The sequence below is a fragment of the Lycorma delicatula genome, chromosome 13 (genome assembly GCF_047948215.1).
Source record: "Lycorma delicatula isolate Av1 chromosome 13, ASM4794821v1, whole genome shotgun sequence".
Lineage (NCBI taxonomy): Eukaryota > Metazoa > Arthropoda > Insecta > Hemiptera > Fulgoridae > Lycorma > Lycorma delicatula.
The window spans coordinates 54,763,702-54,788,827 of record NC_134467.1 but is presented as its reverse complement, the minus strand read 5'-3'; the positions used below and the strand labels follow the sequence as shown (position 1 = coordinate 54,788,827).

The following is a 25,126-nucleotide window of genomic DNA, read 5'->3' as shown; positions in this document are numbered from 1 at the left end:
AATACCACAATCAACATGTTTAACTAAGCTATAATAAATACCTGTGAATAAAGCTAAACTTCTTACCATCTGTATTACATCTTACTAAAATGATAATTTACATCAGTTTCTAAGACAGATCATTGAAAAATCTGTTTATGATAATTACAAATGATTTTACAATTTTATAATAGCATGTAAATATTTACGTACCTAGTAGCATCCATATGAAGAATCTCATCCAAGTTTGTAAATTTAACATCATCATTAAAAGTATGTTCATAAATGTGCTTATAGCTGGAATAATTGGAACAAATTTAACCTGTAATATTAATTATAAAAACACTCAACTGATAATACATAGCATAATCATACAAACATTATAATATTGCATAATATAATATACTTACGCTATTAATCTCTAAATAAATGCTACTTATACCTATAACCAAAATACCATCAAATGTAACACAAGGAGCATTATTGAAATATCTATCAATGAAAATAATGTAATAAAACACATGGGTTTATAAGCTACCATCTTCTACAGAATCTACCGCTGCTGCACAAATGCCAAATCGCTATATTGCAAGGACTAGAAGAGCAAGTTGAAAAGAGAGACTAAAAAAATGGGATGGCTGGTGAATGTGAATGAGAACATGAAAATATTGACTGTTCAAACGAGAAAAATTCTGTAATGTTTAAAGATTGTACCAGCATTTTAAGAATAACAAAAATTTCTTCTAAATATACTAATATATTTTAGAAGAATCAAGAATACAGTAACAATACTGAAATGTTTCCTTTTTTAAAGATATGATTTTAGTAATGGTTGAGCATTTTCACTGTTTTGAATTTTACTGTTATAATGAAACTAGTTTGTCAGGGTTTGCTTTGCTCATCCTTCCCATCTAGTCAGGGCTCTGCCCCCTGAACCCACCTGTGTTCATTATCCTTAAGCTTGTAAGAATAATACTGATAAAGACAATTAAAGCCAGTTCTATTTACAAAATCTATTAATGAATAATATCTTCCAAGTACAGTTTGGTTAGCATCAAAATTTTGAGTGATCTGAAGTGTCAGTTTCAAAATAGTCAGCCCCATCTTAAAAATAGTAGTTATAGCTGGTTACCCGTCCTTTTCCCATAGGAGATTCAGCAGCAAACCATGTACAGCTGCCCGTGTGATAAGCATTGACTCTTCAAGTGAAGACCAGCCACTTGAAATCTCTCCTTATTTATTTATTACCACTGAAAAAGTAACTTTAACTGGAAACTGGTGGCACTTGAAAATGAAGGGCAAATCCAAAAGGAATGTACACTGTATACTGTCGCACTTTTAAAGCTCCTTTTCTCGATCATCAAAAGAGATATCGAAAAAGACAGAGACCTTTTTTATATAAAATTTGATTTCAAGCACTGCAAATGGTCTCCAAGTACAATTTGACCAACAGTTTGGCTGTTGAATATCGGCAAGAAACATAATTTGGTTGTTACAACAAGTCATTAAAAATGGCCACCATCTTGGAACAGTGAAACATTTTCTATCCCTAACTGTCCTATGTTCTTTCCAGATACAAAAACCTACATTCATGCTAATTTTCATCTCAATTGGTCGAGTAGTGATTTTGTGTGAAAAAGTAACAGACTCACAGAAACCACTACATTTTACATATATATTAATAGATGAACATACTCTTAGGTGTTTTTCAAGGGTAAAATATGAATAATCATCCCTCAGTTAAGCGGATAATTGGCAGTTTATTCCCAGAGTGGGAGCGTCACAATCACAAGAAATAAGCCAGGGCCCAGGATGATTGGCAAAAATCTTTAGGACATTTCTAAAAATTTATTTTTATTTTTAATTTAACCAACTCCAAAAAAAAAAAATCGAGTTGAAACATGAAGAAGTGTCTGTTATATACGGGATGCCAAATGCTAAGAATTCAAGCTCTATTATCATCAACTTTGTCTCTAGAAAAGATAAAAATACATGGACCTTGGCAGTGAAGAAAAAGGGGTTAAAAAAACAACAGAAATCAGCCCAGGACTGAAAGATAACACATTTATATTAACAAACATCTAACTTCTTATTACAAAACTGTCTTAGGAGCAGCGAGGTATCTCAAGGTGAAGAATAAACTGGCACTCATATGGGTGCGAGACAGGAAGATCTTAATTAGACAGTCAGCATCAGTTCTTGTGAAAAGAATATTTAAAAAAGTTCTGCAGGTTTTTGTTAGTGCGAGTTTTGTATCTGCAGGTTTTATTAGTATGATGGATTGTGTGTACAGTGTTTTTTGTATTATTAGCATCGGTCATAATTGTTTAGACTGGCGGTTTATTCCTTATCTGGAGTAGTTTTATCTTATAAAACTAGGTTTAACTCATTAACAAATTATTTAAAATTATCAAACGGATTAAACATGAGTAATCGTGTAACAGTTTTCATCTTTATTATAATTAATACAATATATTTATTTTTACTATTATAATGATAAATTACTTCATGAACATGACAGGGACTTCTGCACAGTTATTTCTTGACTTCATATACTAGATTATTTTATTTTGTTTTTCTTTCTTTCTCCTTACTTATAAATATGGTTTTATGATACCATGGTTTTAATGAAATTTATGATACAACTGAGGTTGATGACATCTTTAGTTTTAATCCCCAAAATTACTCGAATAATGTTGGAAACTTCTTTAATATATTGCAAATGAACATACATAGCTAAAATAGAAATTTTGATGGATTTACCTATGTACTTCAAAATTGCATTAGGTATGATATAATAATGTAACAGAAACTTGGGTAACTGATCATGACCAATTTAATTATAATCTAAACAGATACTTGGTGTATGATAAGCCTTGTATATTTAACAAATATAATAGTATTTGTGTGTTTTTCAATAAAAAACTGAAGGTTAAAAAAATTAATTTTGTATTACTCAAGCTAATTCAATAATTTTGAGTATTGAGAATCCACAAAGATTACTCTCATTGTTAACAGATCACAATCTGCAACTGTGGATACATTCCTTAAAAGTTTGAATGAGTGTATAAATAGGTTTAGGGACAGAGGTAACTCTGTCTTAATCAGGGATATGAACATCCATTTAAAGAGTAAACTAAGTTTATGAATATTTCGGTACACTATTAACAAATGACTTCAAGTCATATATAAGCAAATAAACCCACAAGGGTACAAGAAAATACCAAATCTTGTATCGATCATATATTCCTTAGGAATACTAACTTTTATTCTGAAAATATTATCCAATCAATTCTTAAGATCTCCAATCATTTTTGCACTACCCTCCACTTCAGAATGGAAAATAAGGTAAATAACAGTACTAAAGAGCAGTCATTTAATGAAGAAGTAGATTATGATAAGTTAGTGCAAAATCTTAAATTAGAAAAGCGAGAGAATATTGTTGGGTCATGCACAGATGTTGATAATATGCTAAATTATTTTTCGAATAAAATGAACAATCACATAAAAAATGTAACAGGTAAAAAACAAATATAGACCTTTAAAAAAACCGGATAACTATCAGGCTTAATCACATCTATAAGAGATCATAAATTATACAAAACTCTCCTCAAAAAACCTTTCAATGCCAATCTAAAATCTAAATATAAAAAAACCATGCCCTCAATAGCGCAGTCACACCCCCTCCCCCACTTACAGCAGCTCCGCCACTCAACTTCAACAATCACTGCTCTTGAATTAACCGAGGCTCATTGCCAAAATGCCTACCCCACCATTTTAACTGTCAAATGAACCAGTGAAAGGCTTAAATTAAATTAAAAATTTAAGAAAAAATTAAAATAGCAGATTTTTCAAGTTATTTTTAAAAATATAAATATCTAAGAAGTAATCACACAACATATTCAGTTTATTGCCAAATATTATGTACTATTAACAGATGAAGTATAACAGCATGAAACATAAAAGGATATATATATATATATATATATATATTATACATGCTCATATGGTCTATTTAGATAGTCTTATGAAAAATATGTCATTTCTACCATGCAAGATAAAATGAAGAAAAAAAATCATAACTCCTCCGATTCTTCAAAATTGTTAAACCAAATTATCTTAAGTATATTAGTGACAATAACAGCATTTCTGCTGACCATGAAATCAGTTAATATATTGTTAGATGATATTTTTATCTAAATGTACCAAGTGAATCATGAGACATGAAAAAACAATAACTATTACGGAGTGACTAAAAATGACATTCAGGGAAAATAAAAAGAAGACAGAAAATGATGGATTTTTAAACAAATATTTAACAAACTCTTTCCTTGTATGTTTCGAATCCTTTCCCGAAGTTATGTTTATTATTCATGTTATACTACGCATCCATATATTTTTTTTAAAATCAGAATTTTTATGTACTAAATCATTCTCTTAATCAATTTACAGATATATTAATAAACAATATGAAAGGTTATAAAATCTGAAGATGGACTTAATCAATCTATCAAGTAACCTTGGATCCCCCTCTTTAAAAGAAGTTTATATACTTATAGTAATTGTAAGTTTTTTATTACTCTCAAAAATTTCCAATGCTGCTTCTGTTATAACAATTTGATGATTAATTTACATAAATGATAGTATTTAAGCAACACAAAAAGTTAAAAAAACATGCTTATAACACTAAACAATAAAAAATGTTAACTGCACCAAAATGAAATATTAATCTTACCTTAAAAGATAAATTTTCCTTGGACTGTGGTTGTCTATTTATAGCTACAAGGCTAAATATCATTATTAATCCACAAATAAACACCAACACATTTATTGCCAATAAATTACCAATACCACACACAGAAAAACAGCCACAAATCACTGTACAAGATAAAACTGAAAAATTTAATAAAAATATGATTAAGTTAAAAACAATAAAAATAAGTAAATAAATAATAAAATAATAATAATAATTTTACGTTTAATGAAATATGTAATATTGTGTTAATTGAAATATGTAATCTGAAACAACCAGAAATTTCTTTCTGGACATCAGTTGAAGTAGGAAATAACTTCAACCAGTTCATTACGTAAGTGAAGGTTGTACAGTTACAAATGATTTCATAATTCTACGTTTGCAATGTGAATTATATGACATTTTTCAGCCACAGAAACGCATGAAGAAAAGTTAAGATAATGGTGTCAAAAATGCATAATGCAAAAGGTAGGAGATCTGATAGTCAGAAAGATGAGTCGATGTTAGAGTGAATATTTCAATTTTACAAAACCAACACCTCAAAATCTGAATTCCAGTCAAGAAATCTCCAGACAATTGTCCATATGATAATATATTTAGACTGACATATGTTGACACTGGTGCCCACACCTTCAACAATTCTGATAGGAATTCTTTTATAATCGCCTCACAGCCCCTATACCTTCCTCAAGGAACTTTAGTATCTTCCTTCACCTCAACAAATGGCTTAGTTCTCAATGGTTTGAGAATAGCAAGGAATTAAAAGCAGCAATACTAAACTGGCTAAGATCCAGGAAACAAATCTTCATCCATAGAATTAAAACGAGCTAGTTCTTTAACATTTAAAATACTTAAAAAACAAAGAAACTATTTAGAAAAATAAAGCAGCTATACATAAATACTGAACCAGTAATAAACTTATTTTCTAAATTTAATTGTAATGACCAACTCACCCTTACTTTTTATACTCTTAAGACAATATTCAAATAATGCTTTAAAAACATCAGGAAAAGGAAATAAGTAGTTAAATTTTTCATGTTACAGAAAAATAAAGCTAGATGTGTAATAAGAATATCAAAGTATGTAGAAACTTAGTATGTAAGAAACTTGTATGTAACCTTTTTGTATATTAATGATTACTTCATTATTTATTTATTAATTAGTTATGAAATAACTAATCAGATGGGAGAAATTAGGTCAGAATAACACAATTAACAATATAAGCTGATTTAAGGAAGTTCACACATATCTGAATGTAAGCCATTTTTTACTCCAATTTCTTCCCCTGCTAAGTTAAACTAATGTATATAATGCATTATTAACAGAAAAGGTTATGTTAATTTGGTTTTTATATCATTCTGTCTTTTTACGGTTGTTTTTCGTATAAATGAATGTTGATGTTTTTTAGAAATAAATAATTTTTTTTTTTACTAAAGACTGAATTCACAAACACATCTGCAAATACCAGAATTTTTAAATTACAAAGTCCATCTACATAAATCATATTGTATTTACTGGCATCAAACAAAGACCTAACCAATCTGTGCAGCAACTAGAAACTCATTTTGATGTTTTGAAGGAGGCCAAGAAGTAATATTATATTTTAGACAGGAGTATTTTAGACATATAGGTATAATAAATATTTAACAATGATGAGATATTCAAAAGTGAAACAACATAGTTTTATCTTGTAAGTAAAATCAACTTGAACATCCCATTATCTAATTCCTAAAAATATTATACTTTTATACTTGTGTAAAAAATGTTTTGAATATTATAAAAAAAAATTACTAATCATTAACTTTTAACACCAAATTCATAGAAATTTTATGAAATATTTAAATTATGAACAATTATGTTTATCAGTCATTATTATTTATTAGTTATGTTTAAATAAATATTAAATCAAATTTGATTTACTTATAATTTAACTCAAGCAAAGGATTTCAGAACATAATCCTTAAGCAAGTATTTTTACAATGCTTTATAACTGTAGATGACTTTGTGTACTGGAAAAACTTTGATTCACCTTACAATACAGTGCCGAAATATATTGCTGAATGCAATGTTTCTACGCTTGCTTTAACTGTAATTTGCAATTTGTTATTACATGTATTTTCAGAATTAGGGACTGTGACAAGTGGAATAATCTACCTTATCCCACGAGTATATAGTAAAAAAAATTACTGTCTTACCGAATAAAAGTGTCATCCATTTGACAATAGCACTCGTGTATATTGTTGGTGTAATCCTTTTATTATTCCCCGATAAATAGTTTATATTGAATAACGATTCAAGTAGATTATTTTTAATTACCCCATTATTATGGTTATTAATACTATTAATTATGCCCTCTGAATTAATATTATCGTCAGCAGATGTTTCTTGACTATCATCAACTACACCTTGTGTAATCTGTTCCTCTGCAGAAATGTCTTGTGCACTGTACCTATAAAAAAAATGAAGCATAAAGCATTTTATTTTTAAATCAAGTTGTACAATAAACTTAACGCTTAGAATAAATAGACATAACCATAATTAATCTATATTTATTAGTCCTGAGCACTCTCAAAAACACATTAGGATTGTTTAAATTATTTAACAAAGATTATTTCAAATTTTGTATTAAAGGAACAAAAAAAATTTTGTCTTAATCTTCATCCAAAGAGGATTGCCGGCTTCACTTTTTCAATCAACAGAAAGCATATTCCCCTCGTTCAAAAGATCTTACCCACATAAGAAAATGTTTTTCTTCACACGGAAAAGGCAAGTCACTATACTTCAATTGCATATTTACTTTTTTAGATTCAGACATTAAACAGCGGACCTAAATCTCAACATACAATGCAACAGAGTTTAAAAACATGACTACTTCTTACTTCTCTTCCAAAATACTGAAAAATTTGGTCACGGCCACTAAACGTTTTCCTTATACACTGATATAAGGGTACAAGGAATCAATCTGTACTCAATTTTTAACTAAACTTTCACGAACACTATTCCCCAACACTCTTCAATATTAATTGCTTGCTACTGTTTGTGCAATGGTTGTATTTCCCTCTTCCCATAAATTTCTTTAAAAAATTAATCATTTTCTTCTGCAACAACAGAACCTGGCTGATATGAAAACAGAATGGAAATGCCCCATTAAAGTAATTTTTTTTTTAGTATTACTCAAGAAATTATCTATTTAAAGCGCGACAAGTATGTATAAACATTTTATTTTATTTTCCCCTCCTAAAATTGTATTTTATAAACCAAAAAATATTCTCTAAAAAATTATTTTGATGCTTTCTTTACGCTGCGTAAATTAACATTATTTATCTTATATTACCAGTCCTTAATGACAAGCAGTATTTAATAAAATGATAAATGATAATAACCAAAACATATTATTTCATTGTTTTACACAACAATATAACAATATTTTAAGTACAATAGCAAAAACTAATCATTTATAACAGCAAAAACTAATGATTTGTTTTATATTGCATGACTGATATCAAAAAACTCTTTGCATTTAAGCGACCATGATTGATACTAAGATGACAAAGACAAGAGAGAATATGATTATGAAAACAATGCTGTTATAAAAAATTGTAAAATAAAAAAATCATATCCCATAATGTATCATTATCCAGAATATTAAATTTAAAATAATATTCTATAGTAAAACTAATTGAGAAATTTTCAATATTTTTTATACAGTCAGAGTAAATTCTGATTAAATATGAAGCACTAGTAGCTGATTATTATTAATCGATCATATTTAATATTATTTAATCTTTGTACTGAAGAGATGATGAACAATTTATTAGAAAAAGAAGAAGGAATAGAAAAGCTTTGAGGAATGAAAATAATTATGAAGAAAACAAAAGTTATGAGAATAAACAATCTTGGTAGTCTTGGTAGTGACAAACCAAAGAAGAATAGAATCAAGTTGAAAAATACATATATATATAAGTATACTAATAGACAATTTGAAGAAAACACAGAAATCAAGTTAGCACTAGAAATGGCAAATAAATTCTTTAATAAAATAATTTATAAATAACAAAAGTAAAAACAACTTCAACAAATAATAGTACTAAAAAGTTACCAAAAATATTTTTATTTATTAACTTAAATAAAAGTATTTACAACAAATAACTATTTTAGAAGTGGTACCATCCAACCCAAATCAAACATGTTATGTACAGTTAGTTCCTCAACCAACTGCTAGGCGGCTAAATGGGATTCCCACATGTAAAATGGGATCCCAAGATCATATAAGAGAGAGCGTCTCATGATCATACCTCATCTTGAGTATATGCTTGATGATAATATACGTACTTAAGCATTTACAAAGTATTCTTATATCTTATTTTTGTACGTCACATTTTATTGTTGTATTATATTTTTGTAGATCTCATTTTATTGTATTACCAATTTCACATTGTTTGATGTAGGATTTGAATTATATAGTTAGGTTTTTTAAACCTTAGGTTATTTAAACCGTAGGTTTTTTTGTTTAACTTGTGTAGGCTAGCACAGACTTCAAAAATAGTTATTTGTTGTAAATAATTTTACTTTAGTTAATAAATAAAAATATAATTGTTTGTAACTTTTTAGTAATATTTTCTGTTGAAGTCGGTTTTTATTTTTTATAAATTACAGTTCAACCCTGTTTAACCAGACTTCAGGATTATCCGGACCGATATCGGGAAAGGCATTTTTCATTTTTTTAAATAAAGTATGTATTGTAATACAGTAGTACGTAGTAAATTAAAATGTTTAAAATATATTAGATAAAGAAATATAGTAGTAGGCCTACTGTATAATGTATCCATTTCATTGACAGTTACTTTGTATCACAGTTTTTACGTACTGTAGTACTTGAAAGTACGTACGTATTCGGTTTTCAGATAACTCGTGTACTGCTTACCGCAAAAATCTATTTTTTTCTGGGAATAGAGTTGTGCAATACTATTGTACAGTAGTTATAATGAAAGTGACGTAATGTTAATGACCAGATGTATAGGCTTATACACTCTGTCGTGCTCTGTTTTAGTAAACTTTTACTCATAAAAGCTGTACACTACCAGTATTCATTGAACATTGTAATCATAAGGTGTAGTTTGCTACAGTAGTGATCGTGATTGAAATTTTGTGTTCTGCGTGGTGTAATTTAGTGTAACAGCATCTAATCGAAAGAGGGTAGTCATTTCCATGGAAGAAAAACTTAATGCGCTATTTCGTGTAGATAAAGGGAATCTGTAAAAAAAAAAAATTGTGATGAATTAGGAGTACGACTTAACTGTTTCGAACTACAATAAATACAGAAAAGAGATTGAAGATTTCTGTTCGAAAATGGTGGCAAAGATAATTTAGACAACAGACGAATATCAGAACGGCAAAAAATAGTCAGCTAGACGAAGCTTTATTTATGTGGTTTACCCAAAAGAGGGAGCATGGGGTTCCTTTATCAGGTGCCATTTTACAATCTAAGGCTTTAATTTTAAATGACAAATTAGATGGTGATCCATCATTCACAGCAAGTTCAGGCTGGTTAGATAGGTGGAAGGCTCGCCACGGAATACAGCTCAGTGTATCAGGGGATCATGCTGCCAGCGAAAATTATAGAATGTAATTTCAAAATTTATAAAAGAAGAGAATTTATCACCGTCTCAGATTTTCAATGCTGATGAAACGGGATTATTTTTTAAAATGCTACCTAAAAAAACCTAGCCTCAAAAGTGGACTCTGCTGCTAAGGGGCATAAAGTTTGTAAGCAAAGAGTGACGATTCTTTTATGCAGTAATTAATCAGACAAGTTGAAACTCCCACTTCTTGTGATAGCAATATTGGCTAAACCTCGATTACTGAAGAATATTAGTAATTTGAATGCACTTCCATGCGTATACAGGTCACAAAAATCAGCATGGATTTCTTGCAAAATATTTAAAGAATGGTTTTCTTCATTCTTCGTCCCTGAAGTGAGAAAATTTCTAAAAGTAGAAGAGCTACCACAAAAGGCTATTTTAATCGGCAATGCTCCTTGACATCCAGATGCAGATGACTTGAGATATGGTGACATCTTTGTAAGATTTTTACCCGCACAAACAACAGCACTCATCCTCCAACCTTTAGATCAAGGTGTAATAGAAGCCTTCAAACTACATTACAGAAAAAAATTACTTATTGAAAAAAATAGTGAGGAAGTAGGATTAAATGTTTTAACTTAAACAAATTAATATTCGAACAGTAATTTACGAATGTGCTTCAGCACGGAACAAAATTAATGCTTCTACTTTGAAAAAGTGTTGGAACAAAATCTGGCAAGAAATGAAATCTGAATCCAATACTCAGACAATTGCTGAAATAAACAACAGTTCCTTAAAACAACTTATTCATCGTTTAGAAGATTCATGTGCTGTCGAAGATGAAGACGTGGCTAAATAGATGTACTGCGAAAATGATGTAGATCACCAACGTCTATAGCGATGATGATATTGTGTTCTTCAAATCCACATCCTGATATCAAGAACACAGAAGACAGTTCAGATGAAGAATTCCTTAAGGAAGAAGCGCAAGTGATCTCTCACAGAGAAGCTATAGATATGCTTGGAAAGCTGGTGTTGTATTTTGAAAATCAAAATGAAAAGTCTTTCTTTTTCCTGTTTAGCCTCCGGTAATTACCATTCAGATAATGCTTCAGAGGATGAATGAGAATAGTATATATGAGTGTAAATGAAATGCAGTCTTGTAGTCTCAGTTCAACCATTCCAGAAATGTGTAGTTAATTGAAACCCAACCACCAAAGAACACCGGTATCCATGATCTAGTATTCAAATCTGTGTAAAAATAATTGACTTTACTAGGACTTGAACGCTGGAACTCTCAAATTCCAAATCAGCTGATTTGGGAAGATGCATTCACCACTAGACCAACCCGATGGGTTAAAATGAAAATTCTGCCCATCGACTGCTTACCCTAAAGTGTTTACAAGATCAAGCAGCAAAAACCTGAGTACCATCATTAAAGAAAAAAAACTACGAAGCATTTTTTTAAAGTAAATAAACGTTGATGTAGCTGTAAGTTTGAATTTGTATTTCAATTACTATATAAGTTATTTGTTAATATGTACTAAGTTGATTTTAAGTTTCAATATCTTACATTAATAATACAGTGATTTCATTAAGCTGTAGTGTATGTATACTATACATTTCCGGATTATCTGGACTTTCATTCATCTGGACAATGTCTGGTCCCATCTAGTTCGGTTAAATGGGGTTGTACTGTATTTTATTTTACAATTTTTAGGGGGAACTAGTACCTATATGTCTATATTATAATATATTTATATTATTAAAATACGGGTAGGTATACTAAACGCGCCACTCAATTGAAACAGCAACATTTAAAGGAAAGTTGCCAAGTAATGAATGATTATTTAAGGAAAAGTAGAGAAAGAACTGCCATGAATATTTCCGCAGAGATTTTTCAACAAAGAGAACGTAGAGTCTCTCAAATGGGAGTACAACAGTCAATTCTTACAGAATGAAAGTCTAGACAGTCCTGCTCATCGTATCAGTTTAATACACAAACATTTGTCAAACAAAATGCACAACCAATATTCTCATCGCCTAGGCTTGATATTCGAGGAAGGAGAGTTACTGGAAGCTGTATTCTTAAAATTTGATGACAAGACTATTGGTCTTACAATGAAAGATGTTGATGGTTGCGTAGCCATTTCACCAATTCATATAACATTTCAAGCAACAAAGGGACATGGAGATGTCAAGCGCAAGATGTTACCTCTAATATTAAGCTGGGTTGTAACTGTTTGCAAACTGCAGGGTACAACTCTTGACAGGGCAGTGATAGACCTCAGCAAGAAAAATTTTCCCAAGGGGCAGATTTATGTCGCTCTCAGTATAGAGTTAAAACTTTAGAGGGCATCACCTTGTCTGATTTGGACCCAAATAAGTTATTAAGTAGACCACATGATGAGAAAGCTGGGACAGAAATGATGAGGTTGCTTAACCTATTAGATTTACTGGTTTCATTACTACGAGTAGACATTTAGACTAGATCTGCGAGTCCCTCTTGTAAGTGTTTATAAGAACTATAGAATATTATTTATTGCAAAATTAAAATATTTAACTGGCTTCATACACGGTAATTTCAGCTGGGAGCTTCATGTATAACTATTTATTTAATAGTTATATTTCAAAATTAGAATTTATTATTCCATAATAAAAATATTTATATTATAATTTTGCAATTAAGGAAAATACACTTTTCACCATTTTATATAAATATAAAATTTAAGTTTAATATTTATATGGAGTTTAGAAGAAAGTAGCCAAGAATAAAAAAAGAATGATTTTTTAAAGAAGAAAAATAGAGAAATAAATGGCATCAATATTTCCACATAAACTAAGCAACAATAATATAAACTGTTTTTAATATCCTAGTCAAACAAGGAACAAAGCAACACAGTACTGATTCGAGCGGTCAGTGGCTAAAGGTGTTGAGCCATTTGGTATTTTTCCTAAGATTATAATCAGATTTGGTTAAAATTTATATGGGACCATCCAAAAGTATTCTCTTTCGGTTAAAAAAAAATTATCAAAATCTGTTTACTAACGCAGGCATATTGCGTAACATACATTAAAAAGAATACAGTCAAATTGATAACCTCCTCCTTTTTTGAAGCCAGTTAAAAAGAACAAACAATCACACAGGAAAAGACTGGGCAGTACTACCTGTTGAATATTCTGTAATGTAATCTGCAACAGTAGCACATCTGCTAAGAATGCACTCTTGTGATTAGGAGGAGGAAAAGAAATCGGATCAGAAATGTTCAGAGAAGGACAGAACTATTAACATCACCTTTCAAGGGAACATTTGAAGGAGGAGATTAAAGCTGTTAGAGTAAGAAGACCAAAGGGCAGTCACATTACAGAAATAACAGAAGACAAAAGCAGTGTAAGGCACCAGCAATTCAGCAGAACACAATCTGATAATAAACACACCTATGTAAATTTAAATTTGATTTCCTTAAAAACGTTTTTAAGTAATAAAAGAAATTATTTTTCCATTCTAGTCATTTAACAATTTTATTTTATAAAATTATTAAATTTATGGTAATTATGTAAGTAATTAACCCATCGGTGCATGATTTTTTTATATTTTCAAAAAATATTTTTTTCATTTCAAAATGATAATAAAAAGAGGGAAAAATAGTTTAAAAAATTCAACATTCACCTAACAGAATTTTTTGGCTGTTTTTCTTCTAGTTGCCAAACGGCTACTTCATGCATGCAGATATAGTAAACTTATAGCTGATAACTTTCCTCTACTTTAATAAATATTAACTTCATGATTACAATGTTCATTTGCTTTTTTCTATTAGGCTAATTTCACTAAGTTCTGTATTTCAGTATTAAATAATTTTATTATAAATGAAATATTAGAAACATAAAAGTAATTTATGATATTTTTATACTATATACTAAAATATAAATCAAATTCACACAAGACTATTTAGATTTGACATCACAATTACACTTCTTTGAATATTATAAACTAAACTATATTTCTTTTCTTATTTGGTACTTTAATAAGCAATTTTTTTGTTCATTAAAGCACAAATACACTGAACACTTACTTCATTTAGCTCTGGTAAACCCCTTACATGATGAAATTTTACACTTCTGTATTTTCTCAATATGCAGCATCCAGTGGTCAGTTCGGTCTCAATGAATTTCAGAAAGCATATCAGTAGTTCTCCTCTGTTGCTTTTTTTCATGGTTCTTCAAGAGAACTTGAAGGACAGCCTCTTGTTTTCAACAATGACCTCCCAACTTTACACACGACTTCAGCTAATTCCAATTTAAAATCTAATAAACTCATAGTAGATGTTTTTGAAGAACCAGAATTTTTATGAATTTTGTTATACAATAACCAAGCATTTACTAGTTATATACAGTAAATACTACAAAATTCTTAGGTACCATTTCTTAGTTATTCGCCAATCTGACAATCAGACTATTAGTTAGGTCTACAACCCCTCCATATGTTTGTTAAAAGCAAGAATAACATTTGGGCAGTTAACTTCCTCATATGTCTTGGGTTTTTCTGTTGTAACGATTGACTTGATTAACAGGATTAGTACCAACAAATGATTATACCATTGTTACAATTTTATTATCTTCCCCAGCCAAATTAGAGAAGTCAGTTCCACCAATGTTTCTAACAAATTCTATTGTTGTTCCCTGTGGTTTCCTTTTTTTAGTTGGTCTTCAAGAGGCAATTTACAATTTGTTATTCTATTTTCTCCTAACTGTGCCTAGTTATAAAATGCCTTTATTTTGTAATATTAAATTATATTAAGTATACCAGTATAATAAATATCAAAATAAATCTTATGATTGTGGTTATCAGGAACTGAGCAAGTAAGGCTCACAACTACATTATTAAATGCAAACTGGTGTATAGTGTTTATGAAAAAGGGGAAGTTCCGTCAGACTTCAAAAAGAGTGTTATAGTTATAAGCAGGAGCAGATGTGAAGAATACAGAACAATTAGCTTAACTAGCCATGCATAAAAAATCTTAATAGAATTCTGTACAGAAGAATTGAGAGGAGAGTGGAAGAAGTGTTAGGAGAAGACCAATTTGGTTTAAGGAAAATTATAGGGACAAGGGAAGCAATTTTAGGCCTCAGATTAATAGTAGAAGGAAGATTAAAGAAAAACAAACCAACATACTTGGCATTTATAGACCTAGAAAAGGCATTCAATAACGTAGATTGGAATAAAATGTTCAGCATTTTAAAAAATTAGGGTTCAAATACAGAGATAGAAGAACGATTGCTAACATTTACAGAAACCAAACTGCAACAGAAGAACATAAGAAAGAAGCCGTAATAAGAAAGGGAGTCCAACAAGGATGTCCCTATCCCTGTTACTTTCTAATCTTTACATAGAACTTGCAGTTAATGATGTTAAAGAACAATTTAGATCCGGAGTAACAGTACAAGGTGAAAAGAAAAAGATGTTACAATTTGCTGATGATACAGTAATTCTACCTGAGAGTAAAATGTATTTAGAAGAAACAATGAACGGCATGAATGAAGACCTACGCAAGAATACCACATGAAAATAAACAAGAACAAAACGAAAGTAATGAAATGTAGTAGAAATAATGAAGATGGACCACTGAATGTGAAAATAGGAAGGAAAAGATTATGGAGATAGAAGAATTTTGTTATTTGGAAAGTAGAATTACTAAAGATGGACGAAGCAGCAGTGATATAAAATGCCGAATAGCACAGGCGAAACGAGTTTTCAGTCAGAAATATAATTTGTTTACATCAAAAATTAATTTAAATGTCAGGAAAAGATTTTTGAAACTATATGTTTGGAGTGTCGCTTTATATGGAAGTGAAACTTCGACGATCGGAGTACCTGAGAAGAAAAGATTAGAAGCTTTTGAAATGTGATGATATAGGAGAATGTTAAAAATCAGGTGATGGATAAAGTGACAAATGAAGAGGTGTTGTGGCAAATCAATGAAGAGAGAAGCATTTGGAAAAATATAGTTAAAAGAAGAGACAGACTTATAGGCCACATATTAAGGCATCCTGGAATAGTTGCTTTAATAATAGAGGGTCGGTAGAAGGAAAAAATTGTGCAGGCAGGCAACGTTTTATGTTAGGGATGTAGGATGTAGGGGGTATACCGAAATGAAACAACTAGCACTAGGTAGGGAATCTTGGAGAACTGCATCAAACCAATCAAATGACTGAAGACAAAAAAAAGTACATTATACTTACAAAGTACTTTGTTCATTTATTAATTTATTTCTTTGTCAAAAAAATAAAAAAAAGTCGTACGGAGATATCAGTGACTTAATTTCTTCACGGGGCTCAACATTTCCAGCAAAATTCATTTCAATGGGTTGACAATTTCCTACTCCAAATTACTTTCAGTCTTTTAATATATTTTTCAGATACAGAATCACTGCTGGAAGACTTACTAGTATTTGGTTGATTACTTACTTCTACATTCTCTAGTACGATTTTTTGGCTTTGTTGTACAATTTCATCACAGTCTACTTGGTCAAACAAGGCATTTTCATCAAACTGTGGTTCATTTTCCATCATCAGTGTTTTCATCTTCATTATCACTAGGTATATTTACATTTAAAATATCATCCTGCATCAATAATTACAACTTCTCTTCATTCCAGAAATACACATTATCATCATCAATATTTATCATAAAACTCTACTAAAAACTTATTTTAAATAATAATTTAATTTGTTTTAAACTCAATAAACAGCACGGAATTTACCAAACAAAAATACTCAAACTGATATAACCTTATAAATTTTTTTTTGTTTAACCTCCAGGTCCACAGTTATTGCTTCAGAGGATGAGATAAATGATTTGTAGCATATGTGAAAATGCCATGCCTGACTGGGATTCGAACCCAGGACCTGCAGGTGAAAGGCAGAGACATTACCACTCGTGCCACAAAGGCTGGCGACATAACCTTACTTAACTACAGCTGAGGTTTTAACAGCTGTATGCACAAAGTAGCCAATTCGGTGTTTTTTTTTTATTTTTTAGGAGGTAAAATCAGATATATTAATTAATAGATTATTTACTAAAAATGTATTTTTAGCCTATAATTTTTCTGAGCAATAATTTTTGTTAAATGAAATATTAAATCAAAACATCACATATTACAACCTCTATAATATTATGAACTGCAAACAACTGTAGTTCAAAATAAAGGCACTTACTCACTCTAGCGTACCAGAAGCGAACTAGATTCATTGTAAAGGAATTATTTAATTATTTCTCTTCCTTAACGCATGAAGTAACCAAATGGTTTACTTAGGGAGAATCTGCCAAATAGCAACATTTATCATTCTCTCTGATATCTCCCATATCTACCTCATAGACTGAAGGGTTAAGTTTAGTTTATTAAAGTATTAAAATTATTTGCTATATTTATGGCTATGATGATAAAAATTATCATCATATTTATTATGGCAATAAAAATTGTTTACAATAGTAAGCTTTTTAAAAGATAACATAAATTTTTACAAATACAATGTTATTAATATCTTACTCCAAAATGTTTTTAATGACCTTGTGGCCAACTTTAGTGACCAATACTATTATTCTCATCTTAGAGCCACAAAATTATAAGTGACATTTATCTGAATTAGGCAGACACCTATTTAGAACATAGTAAAAAGTGTAAAAAACCTGAATTGTGTCTGTTCAGATAGTATATCACTGTTATGTATTAATAATGTTTAAATCAAATACGAGATGATCGGTCCTTTTTGTATATTTGTATAATATCAAGGTTGTCAGTGCTAATGGATTTCCCATTTCAGTCCATGAGATTTAACAAATTGATTACATTGTATTCAGTATACTCTGAAAGAATATTTTTGTCGGTAGCTTTTTCTAGTGGTGAACTCAAGAAACTAAATCTGTTTATCGTTTGTTTTCAGCTGTAAAGTTCGATTTGTGAAGTATTTTGTTTAATAATTTGTATTTATAACTTTTGATCAGTTTGTTGTTTCAAAAGTTTAGAGTTTTAATTAAATACAACGTTAATCAAGAAAATATAGGATGTACAAAGAAAAAAAACCATTACAAAGAATTATTTTTCATTTAGTTTTTTATTTCTTTCCTTGGTTTCATGAGTACACCTCCAGATGTATTCTTATGCATGATCATTATAACACATCACACATTTTATTGCAGATTAGTAAGTAACAAACAATGAAATAAAATCCTCTGAGATTAATTCCTGTGTTCAAACAAGTCGAGTTATAACAGAAAATTTATTCAGTCCCATGAAATTTCATTAACTCAGCTTTTGTTACAATTTATTTACATAAAATAGGGCAACTTCCACTTTATATTCAGAAAACAATCTATTAAATCTTATAATAATGAATAAAATCAACAAATAACAACTAAAAAAGCATTATCCTCTCCCTACACTTCAGTTGACATCCAAAATAAAAAGAGATTTTAGCCAAGTAAAATCAAAAGTAATAAACATCATTCATTTCTAATTAAACAAATAAAAGTGAGGTTTCCAAAATGTACAGTTAATTACCTTTATAACAATCAAATTGTCCTAAAGCTAAATAATAATTAAAAATCATAATAAAGGAACAAAACTAAAAATGAAACAGATTCTAAGACGTTCACTATGCAAAGTTTAGCCAATATTATATAGTTAAGATTTAAGCTCTGTCTAGATATATTAATTTTACTATTATTTCAAACATTTTTTTTTTTTTTTTTAGTATATATATTATTTTATAATTAACTGTGACACTCCTCTCATCAAGGTTTCTCTTGACATTCATAAGTTAATAATGAGGTAATTTATTTTTTGTATATGGAATAGCTTACCTACTCATTTCTGATGTGATTTAAATATTGTATTGTTATCTAACAATGAAAACAAAATGTTTATTTATTAATTTAAAAATAAAAAAATGCTCAAAACTATTTACAAAATGTTTTCCTAAAAATTTAAAAACCTGTAGAGAGAAACAAAGACAAATTATTCCTAATAATTGTAGCATTCTGATGAATGTCAAGATTATATTGCCTCTCAAAATAATATACCACCAGGTAATCAGCAAGACCAATAATATCCATCATAAATGCTCCAATTTACTGTTCAGCAGAACAGTCATTAAAAATATTTATTTAATTACAGCAAGCCAACACCTTTTTCAAATGAAAGTAACTATGATCTAATTAATAATTTCAAAATATAATTATTTATATGTAGCTTAAAGTTTTTCATCTGTTGTAAGTACTGCATTATATCCCAGTTTTTAAAAACAAAAAATTATAAAATATTTTTTGCAAGTGATTTTCGAGCATTTTCTTGTTTTCCAGTTTATTTTAATAACTGTTTAACATAGCTCTTTCTCGGTATTTATCATTATTGAATAACCCTAGATGTTCTCTGATCATATGTGTTACCTTATTAAGGTGTATTATACTGTCAGCGAATTCTGTGAATTTTTTTGTGGAATATGAATTCCCGTCCCTCTATCTACTGCAGTATACTTATAAAATTTGTAATTAGGAAGACAGATAAAACACTATTACAAGCCTTGTTTAAAAAAACAACAAAAAATATTTTGAAAACAAAATGTATTAATGAATAATCAGGAATGATTATTAAATATGCCTACCTTAACACGAGAACACTTATAGAGACTACAGTATATGCCATAAGAGTACCTATAGAAGTCATATCTACCAACATTTCTGTATCAAATAACATTGCGACAATACCTGCAACACAGAAGTAATGTAAAAATAAAATAGCGGTTCCATGAATGTCATTTATACATCATAGACGGTTTTTAATACAAATAAATTTCTAAAAAACATTTTACCCGACAAAACACCGAGCACAATATAATTAGTATTTAAACTAAATTACAATTTACAATCTTGATATATAATACCGATAACGAATAATGAGTTTAAAATTTGCTTCTAAATAAAACACTGTTATTTGTTAATTTTAAAATTATTTAAAAAGTAATAAGTAAATTTATGCAAAGGTTATTCAAGATGTAAAAGATTATAGAATGATAATTTAATAATTATTAATTTCAATTGTGATGTTTGTTATCAATGACTACAACTGCCTACAGGATAGTACTCCACAGTTGTTCAGCTTGTAATTTTCATGAGTTATGTTCCTTTATGTTTATGGTTACGCTTCTTAATATATGAAAATAAATTCGAATTTAGTCAGATTTGTATCGGCATTAGAAATAATATGTAGAATAACTTGTAGAATCTTTGTCTCTGCTGTAAAAATTTGATCTAATGCAATTACTTTATGTACTATTCCAGCGGTCAGTGACATATTCATGAACACATCCTCACATAATATCCTTACTTTGCATCAAGTGCACATTCCAGCTTTTGCTTGCTTTGTACTCATTTTTAACAATCGCTGTATTCTTAGTGATTTCATTTGCACCGTTTTCTCGACCATTGTAGCCGTCGTTCCTGGTTTCCTGCTCCTAAACTAACTCACTTTATTTACTACATTCTGTGACTGGAGTCCATAAAAAATTTGTTCTTACTTTGTTTTCATTCATTTTTCTTTGTTATTCCTCCAATATCTAACCACGCTGAATTCATGACCTCCACCTCTTACATCATTCCTGTTGCAAATGCAAGTACGCTGTGTTTAACTTACTGTAACGCTTTCATGTTCTATAAACTAATGATGCTCAAGATAATAAACAAAATATTAGCTTTTTACTTATTACAAGGGTAAGTCAATTATTTTCCGCAATTTAGTTATATTTTTGTTTATGTTGGTAGTACTATCGTGTTGCGCATATTATGCATGCGTGGTTTAATTGTTGTTATGTCTGTGCAGGTTTGATGCGGCTAGGTTAGTTCTATTATCGCTGCCCTGCCGTTAACCGTGGTTGCTCCGTTTTCTGTCTGCACCAAAGAAGAGCAACGTTCAGTGATCCGTTTTTTGTGGTCAGAAGGTATATCAGGGGCCGAAATTCATCGAAGACTTTCAGTAGAGTATGGGAACAGTGTGTTGCCGCAACGGAGTTTCTACGAATGGATTGAAAAATTAAAAAACGGTCGCACAAGTGTTACGCGCGACGAAGGAGCCGGACGAGCGTTTACCGCCACAAATGAGGAAAACATTGAGCGTCAGTAACTATCGATGAAGTGGCACATCGTCTGCAAATAAGTCACGGTTCTGCCTACAAAATCATCCACAAGAAACTTGGGTTCCTGTGCAAGATGGGTCCCAAAACAACACACACAGTTGCATAAACAAACTCGTTTGGACATCTGCCAAAAACATTTGGATCGCTATGGTAACGAACGGGACATCTTTTTAGACAGAATCATCGCCGGTGACCAAACATGGATACATCATTACGAGCCGGAGAGTAAACGGCAAAGTATGTAATGGAAACATCAAAATTCGCCCTGCAAAAAAAGTTCAAGACTCAACCGTACGCAGGGAAACTAATGCTTACGGTTTTTTGGGACTCACAAGGCCCAGTACTGGAATATTGTGAGGAAAGTGGCACGACAACAAACAGTGCGCGTTACAGTGAGATGCTTACTGCCAAGCTGAAGCCTGCAATTTTTTTTCGAAGCAAACGCCGAGGACTGCTGTCGAAAGGTGTAGTGTTGTTGCACGACAATGCCCGTCCACATACTGCTGCCCACACTGCTGAAACGCTCCAGAACTCAACTTTGAAGTACCAGCTCATCCTCCGTATAGTCCTGATCTTGTCCCTTCTAACTACCACTCGTTTGGTCCACTCCATCAAGGGGCCATCGATTTATCTGGACGAAACAGTGAACGAAGCAGTGCATTCCTGGCTCGCAGCTCAACCGAAAACCCTCTTTTATAAGGACATCACGAAGCTTGTGCAACAATGAACCAAGTGCGTTGAAATGCAAGGGGACTATGTTGAAAAATGATGTACATGTAAGTTTCCTATTTGTATTGCAACAAAATTTATAACTACATTGCGAATAATAATTGACTTACCCTTGTAAATATTTACTTACAAACAATGAACTATCACTGTTGTGTGTTGGTAAAAACTTCAATGAAGTAAAGGCCTCAACCTTTTAATCCAGATAAGATGTAGAAGAGTTATTTACAACTCCCTCTTTGTCTTTTAGTATGTATAAGTAATGTAGTCAGTACATTCAGTACTTTTATATGAAACATTTTTTTTTATTTTTCAAAAAATTAAACATCTTTTATGCATTGGGGTCTAATACACAATAAAATATAGTATTATTTGAAACTTAGAGAAAAATGTATAATTTTCCAAGCAGTCAACATTTAACTTTAACTCCTAATCATTTATTACACCACTCTTACTATTTCATCATTGTAGAAACCCATTATAAAAACAGTTAGTATTTCAAATAGCTCATCATTAGTTTAAACACAAGCATCATCTACAATGACACACTGTAAAGTATTATCAACATTAATGTACTAATTAAGCACAATGAATGGTGTGGTATTTAGTTAAAGAATGTAAAAGTAATAATTTTTTTATATTTTTAATCACACCTGTAAAGATTCCTGTAGCCAATGTAGCAGTTAAAGGTGTTTGTGTATTACTGTTGACATAGGACAGACTCTTAAAGATTAAGCCATCACATGCCATAGAATACATTATGCGGGACATACTGTATACCGAGCCCACCATACTGAAACAGAATTCCACATAATGAAGTTAATAAAATGAATTTTATACTCTGTTTATTGATTCTAAGATTTGCCCATATGACTGTATCATTTGACCATTTATGTATCATTATAAAAGCAATGATGGACACCAAATGTTGTTAAAAACTATTTCTCTGAATACAAATAATTTAAGATCAATAAAGAAATAAATTAAATAGCGATTATGTTCAGATGATGGCCATAACACTAGTCAACAAATTAAAAATTTTTTTAGGTAACATTAATGAAAATAACTGTATTACAATATTTGATGGCCCTAAATTCAAAAATGATATACAAAATAAAGTAACATGTATATTTTTTTATTACAGGGATAACATGAGTTAAAAACTGAAGACAACATATTTTTGCAATGTAATGTATGTTGAACAAAAAATATATTTACATCTAAAATACGTTAAATTTAATTAAAGATGTTTTATGTGCAATAAAAAATATGAAATGTACCGTACAGTGACAAAATATTTCACTTTTTTCTCTTGTATTTAGTAAAATCTTCTCATTTTAAAAACCAGTAGTAGGACCCATGATAGATGGGTTCCAGCATCCCTTGTATGGTGTATGCTTCATATCCTGGTAAAATCTCTCTTCTTGTTTGTCACTTACTGCACCCAAATTTTTCAGAATATAATCCAAATAAGAGTGCAAAAATGTTTAAAGACGTGATATCCTAATAATTCATAGGCTTTTAAGAGCTCATCTATAAGGGTTTTGTAGTTCTCATCTTTTTATTACTCAAAAATCCCTTCACTACACTTACAAAACAGTTTCAAGCTGCCAATTCTTTGTCATTAAATTTTTCTTTAAAAAGGGGATCACTTAAAAGTTTCCTTATTTAAGGATCAATAAGGATGCCTTTTAGGATTGCATCACTTAACTGAGGATATAGTTCCTTTAAGTACTTGAAACCATTACCTTCTTTGTCCACAGCTTTAACAAAGTTTTTCATTAGACCGAGTTTAATATGAAGAGGCAGGAGAAGCACCTCTTTTGGATCAACAAGGAGAACATATCTTATATTTGAAGTACCTGGTTCAAAAGAAGTTCTGTGAGGCCAGTCTTTCTTAATGAAATGTTCTTGTTTTGCCCAACTCTACCATAGACTAAAAAAACAACATTTTGAAAAACCTCTAGCACGTTTTTGTAAAGTCCTAGCAATATATCTATCACTTTTAAATTTCCACAAATGACCCACTGATACTGTTCATATTTGACTTCATTTAGTATGGTAGTCAAGTTATCCTAGTTTTCTTTCATTGTCACTGAATAAGCTAAAGGAATAGATGGTTTTTTTGTTTTTGTTAGGCTGTATTTAGAAAAATCTATGAAAATATGCCTCTCAAAAGGTGTTTGTTCCATATTAAGTTTATTCCCACTAACCATAATAGAGTTATAGTGATCCTTACATTTTATAGAAACTTGAAAATGTTATATTCCAATTTCGGGAAAGTGAAACACACATGTTTTTATCTAACAGGTTCCATTGTTGAAGTCTGAAACCAAGAAGTTCAGCTTTTTGTTTCAACAAACCCAGGTCACATACCAAATCATTTAATTTGTTTTGAGTTATTAAATGAGGCTCACTGGTAGTTTGTAAAATCGCAGTGTCATAACTAATGGTGTTAAGAAATTGTGAATCAGATCCTGATGAAGAATAACAATTATCAAGAAATGTAACATTCTCCATGTTTAAAGGCGGAATCGTCATTGGTAATTCCTGTTTGTGAGGAATGGATCTTAGTGCTGAAGGCAAATTTGGATACTCGGTTTTGTCCGTTTGCATTTTTGAACACCACTCTGTTTTAGTAATGTAGAAGTAACAATCACTTACACGGTCAGGTTCTTTCCACACCATAGGAACAGCAAATAACATAGAATTTTTCTTGCCATGCATCCACTACAGTAGATTTATATGACAACTCACACAGAAAACATGAGGAGCCCAATGTTATCTTGATCTCCAATTTGGCTCTTAAAACATAAAAAATAGGCTTTTTTGACTTCCTGAGATACAGATCTAATCTGTGATTCTAAAGTAAATCTTCCTCTTAAAATAAAACTTATCT

At 30.4% G+C, this 25,126-nt stretch overlaps 1 protein-coding gene across 2 annotated transcripts in view; it reads right to left on the bottom strand.

Annotated features, from left to right (window-relative positions):
• LOC142333906 (high affinity cationic amino acid transporter 1-like) overlaps window positions 1-25,126 on the bottom strand; it is an 82,806-nt gene that overhangs the window by 6,643 nt on the left and 51,037 nt on the right. For both annotated transcript variants that reach the window (XM_075381502.1, XM_075381503.1), the window contains exons 9-13: window positions 22,881-23,020; window positions 19,975-20,077; window positions 6,928-7,181; window positions 4,715-4,872; window positions 193-301 (exon numbers count right to left, since the gene is read on the bottom strand). In XM_075381502.1, the coding sequence (XP_075237617.1) occupies window positions 193-301; window positions 4,715-4,872; window positions 6,928-7,181; window positions 19,975-20,077; window positions 22,881-23,020 (764 nt within the window). The remainder of the gene's footprint in view (window positions 1-192; window positions 302-4,714; window positions 4,873-6,927; window positions 7,182-19,974; window positions 20,078-22,880; window positions 23,021-25,126) is intronic.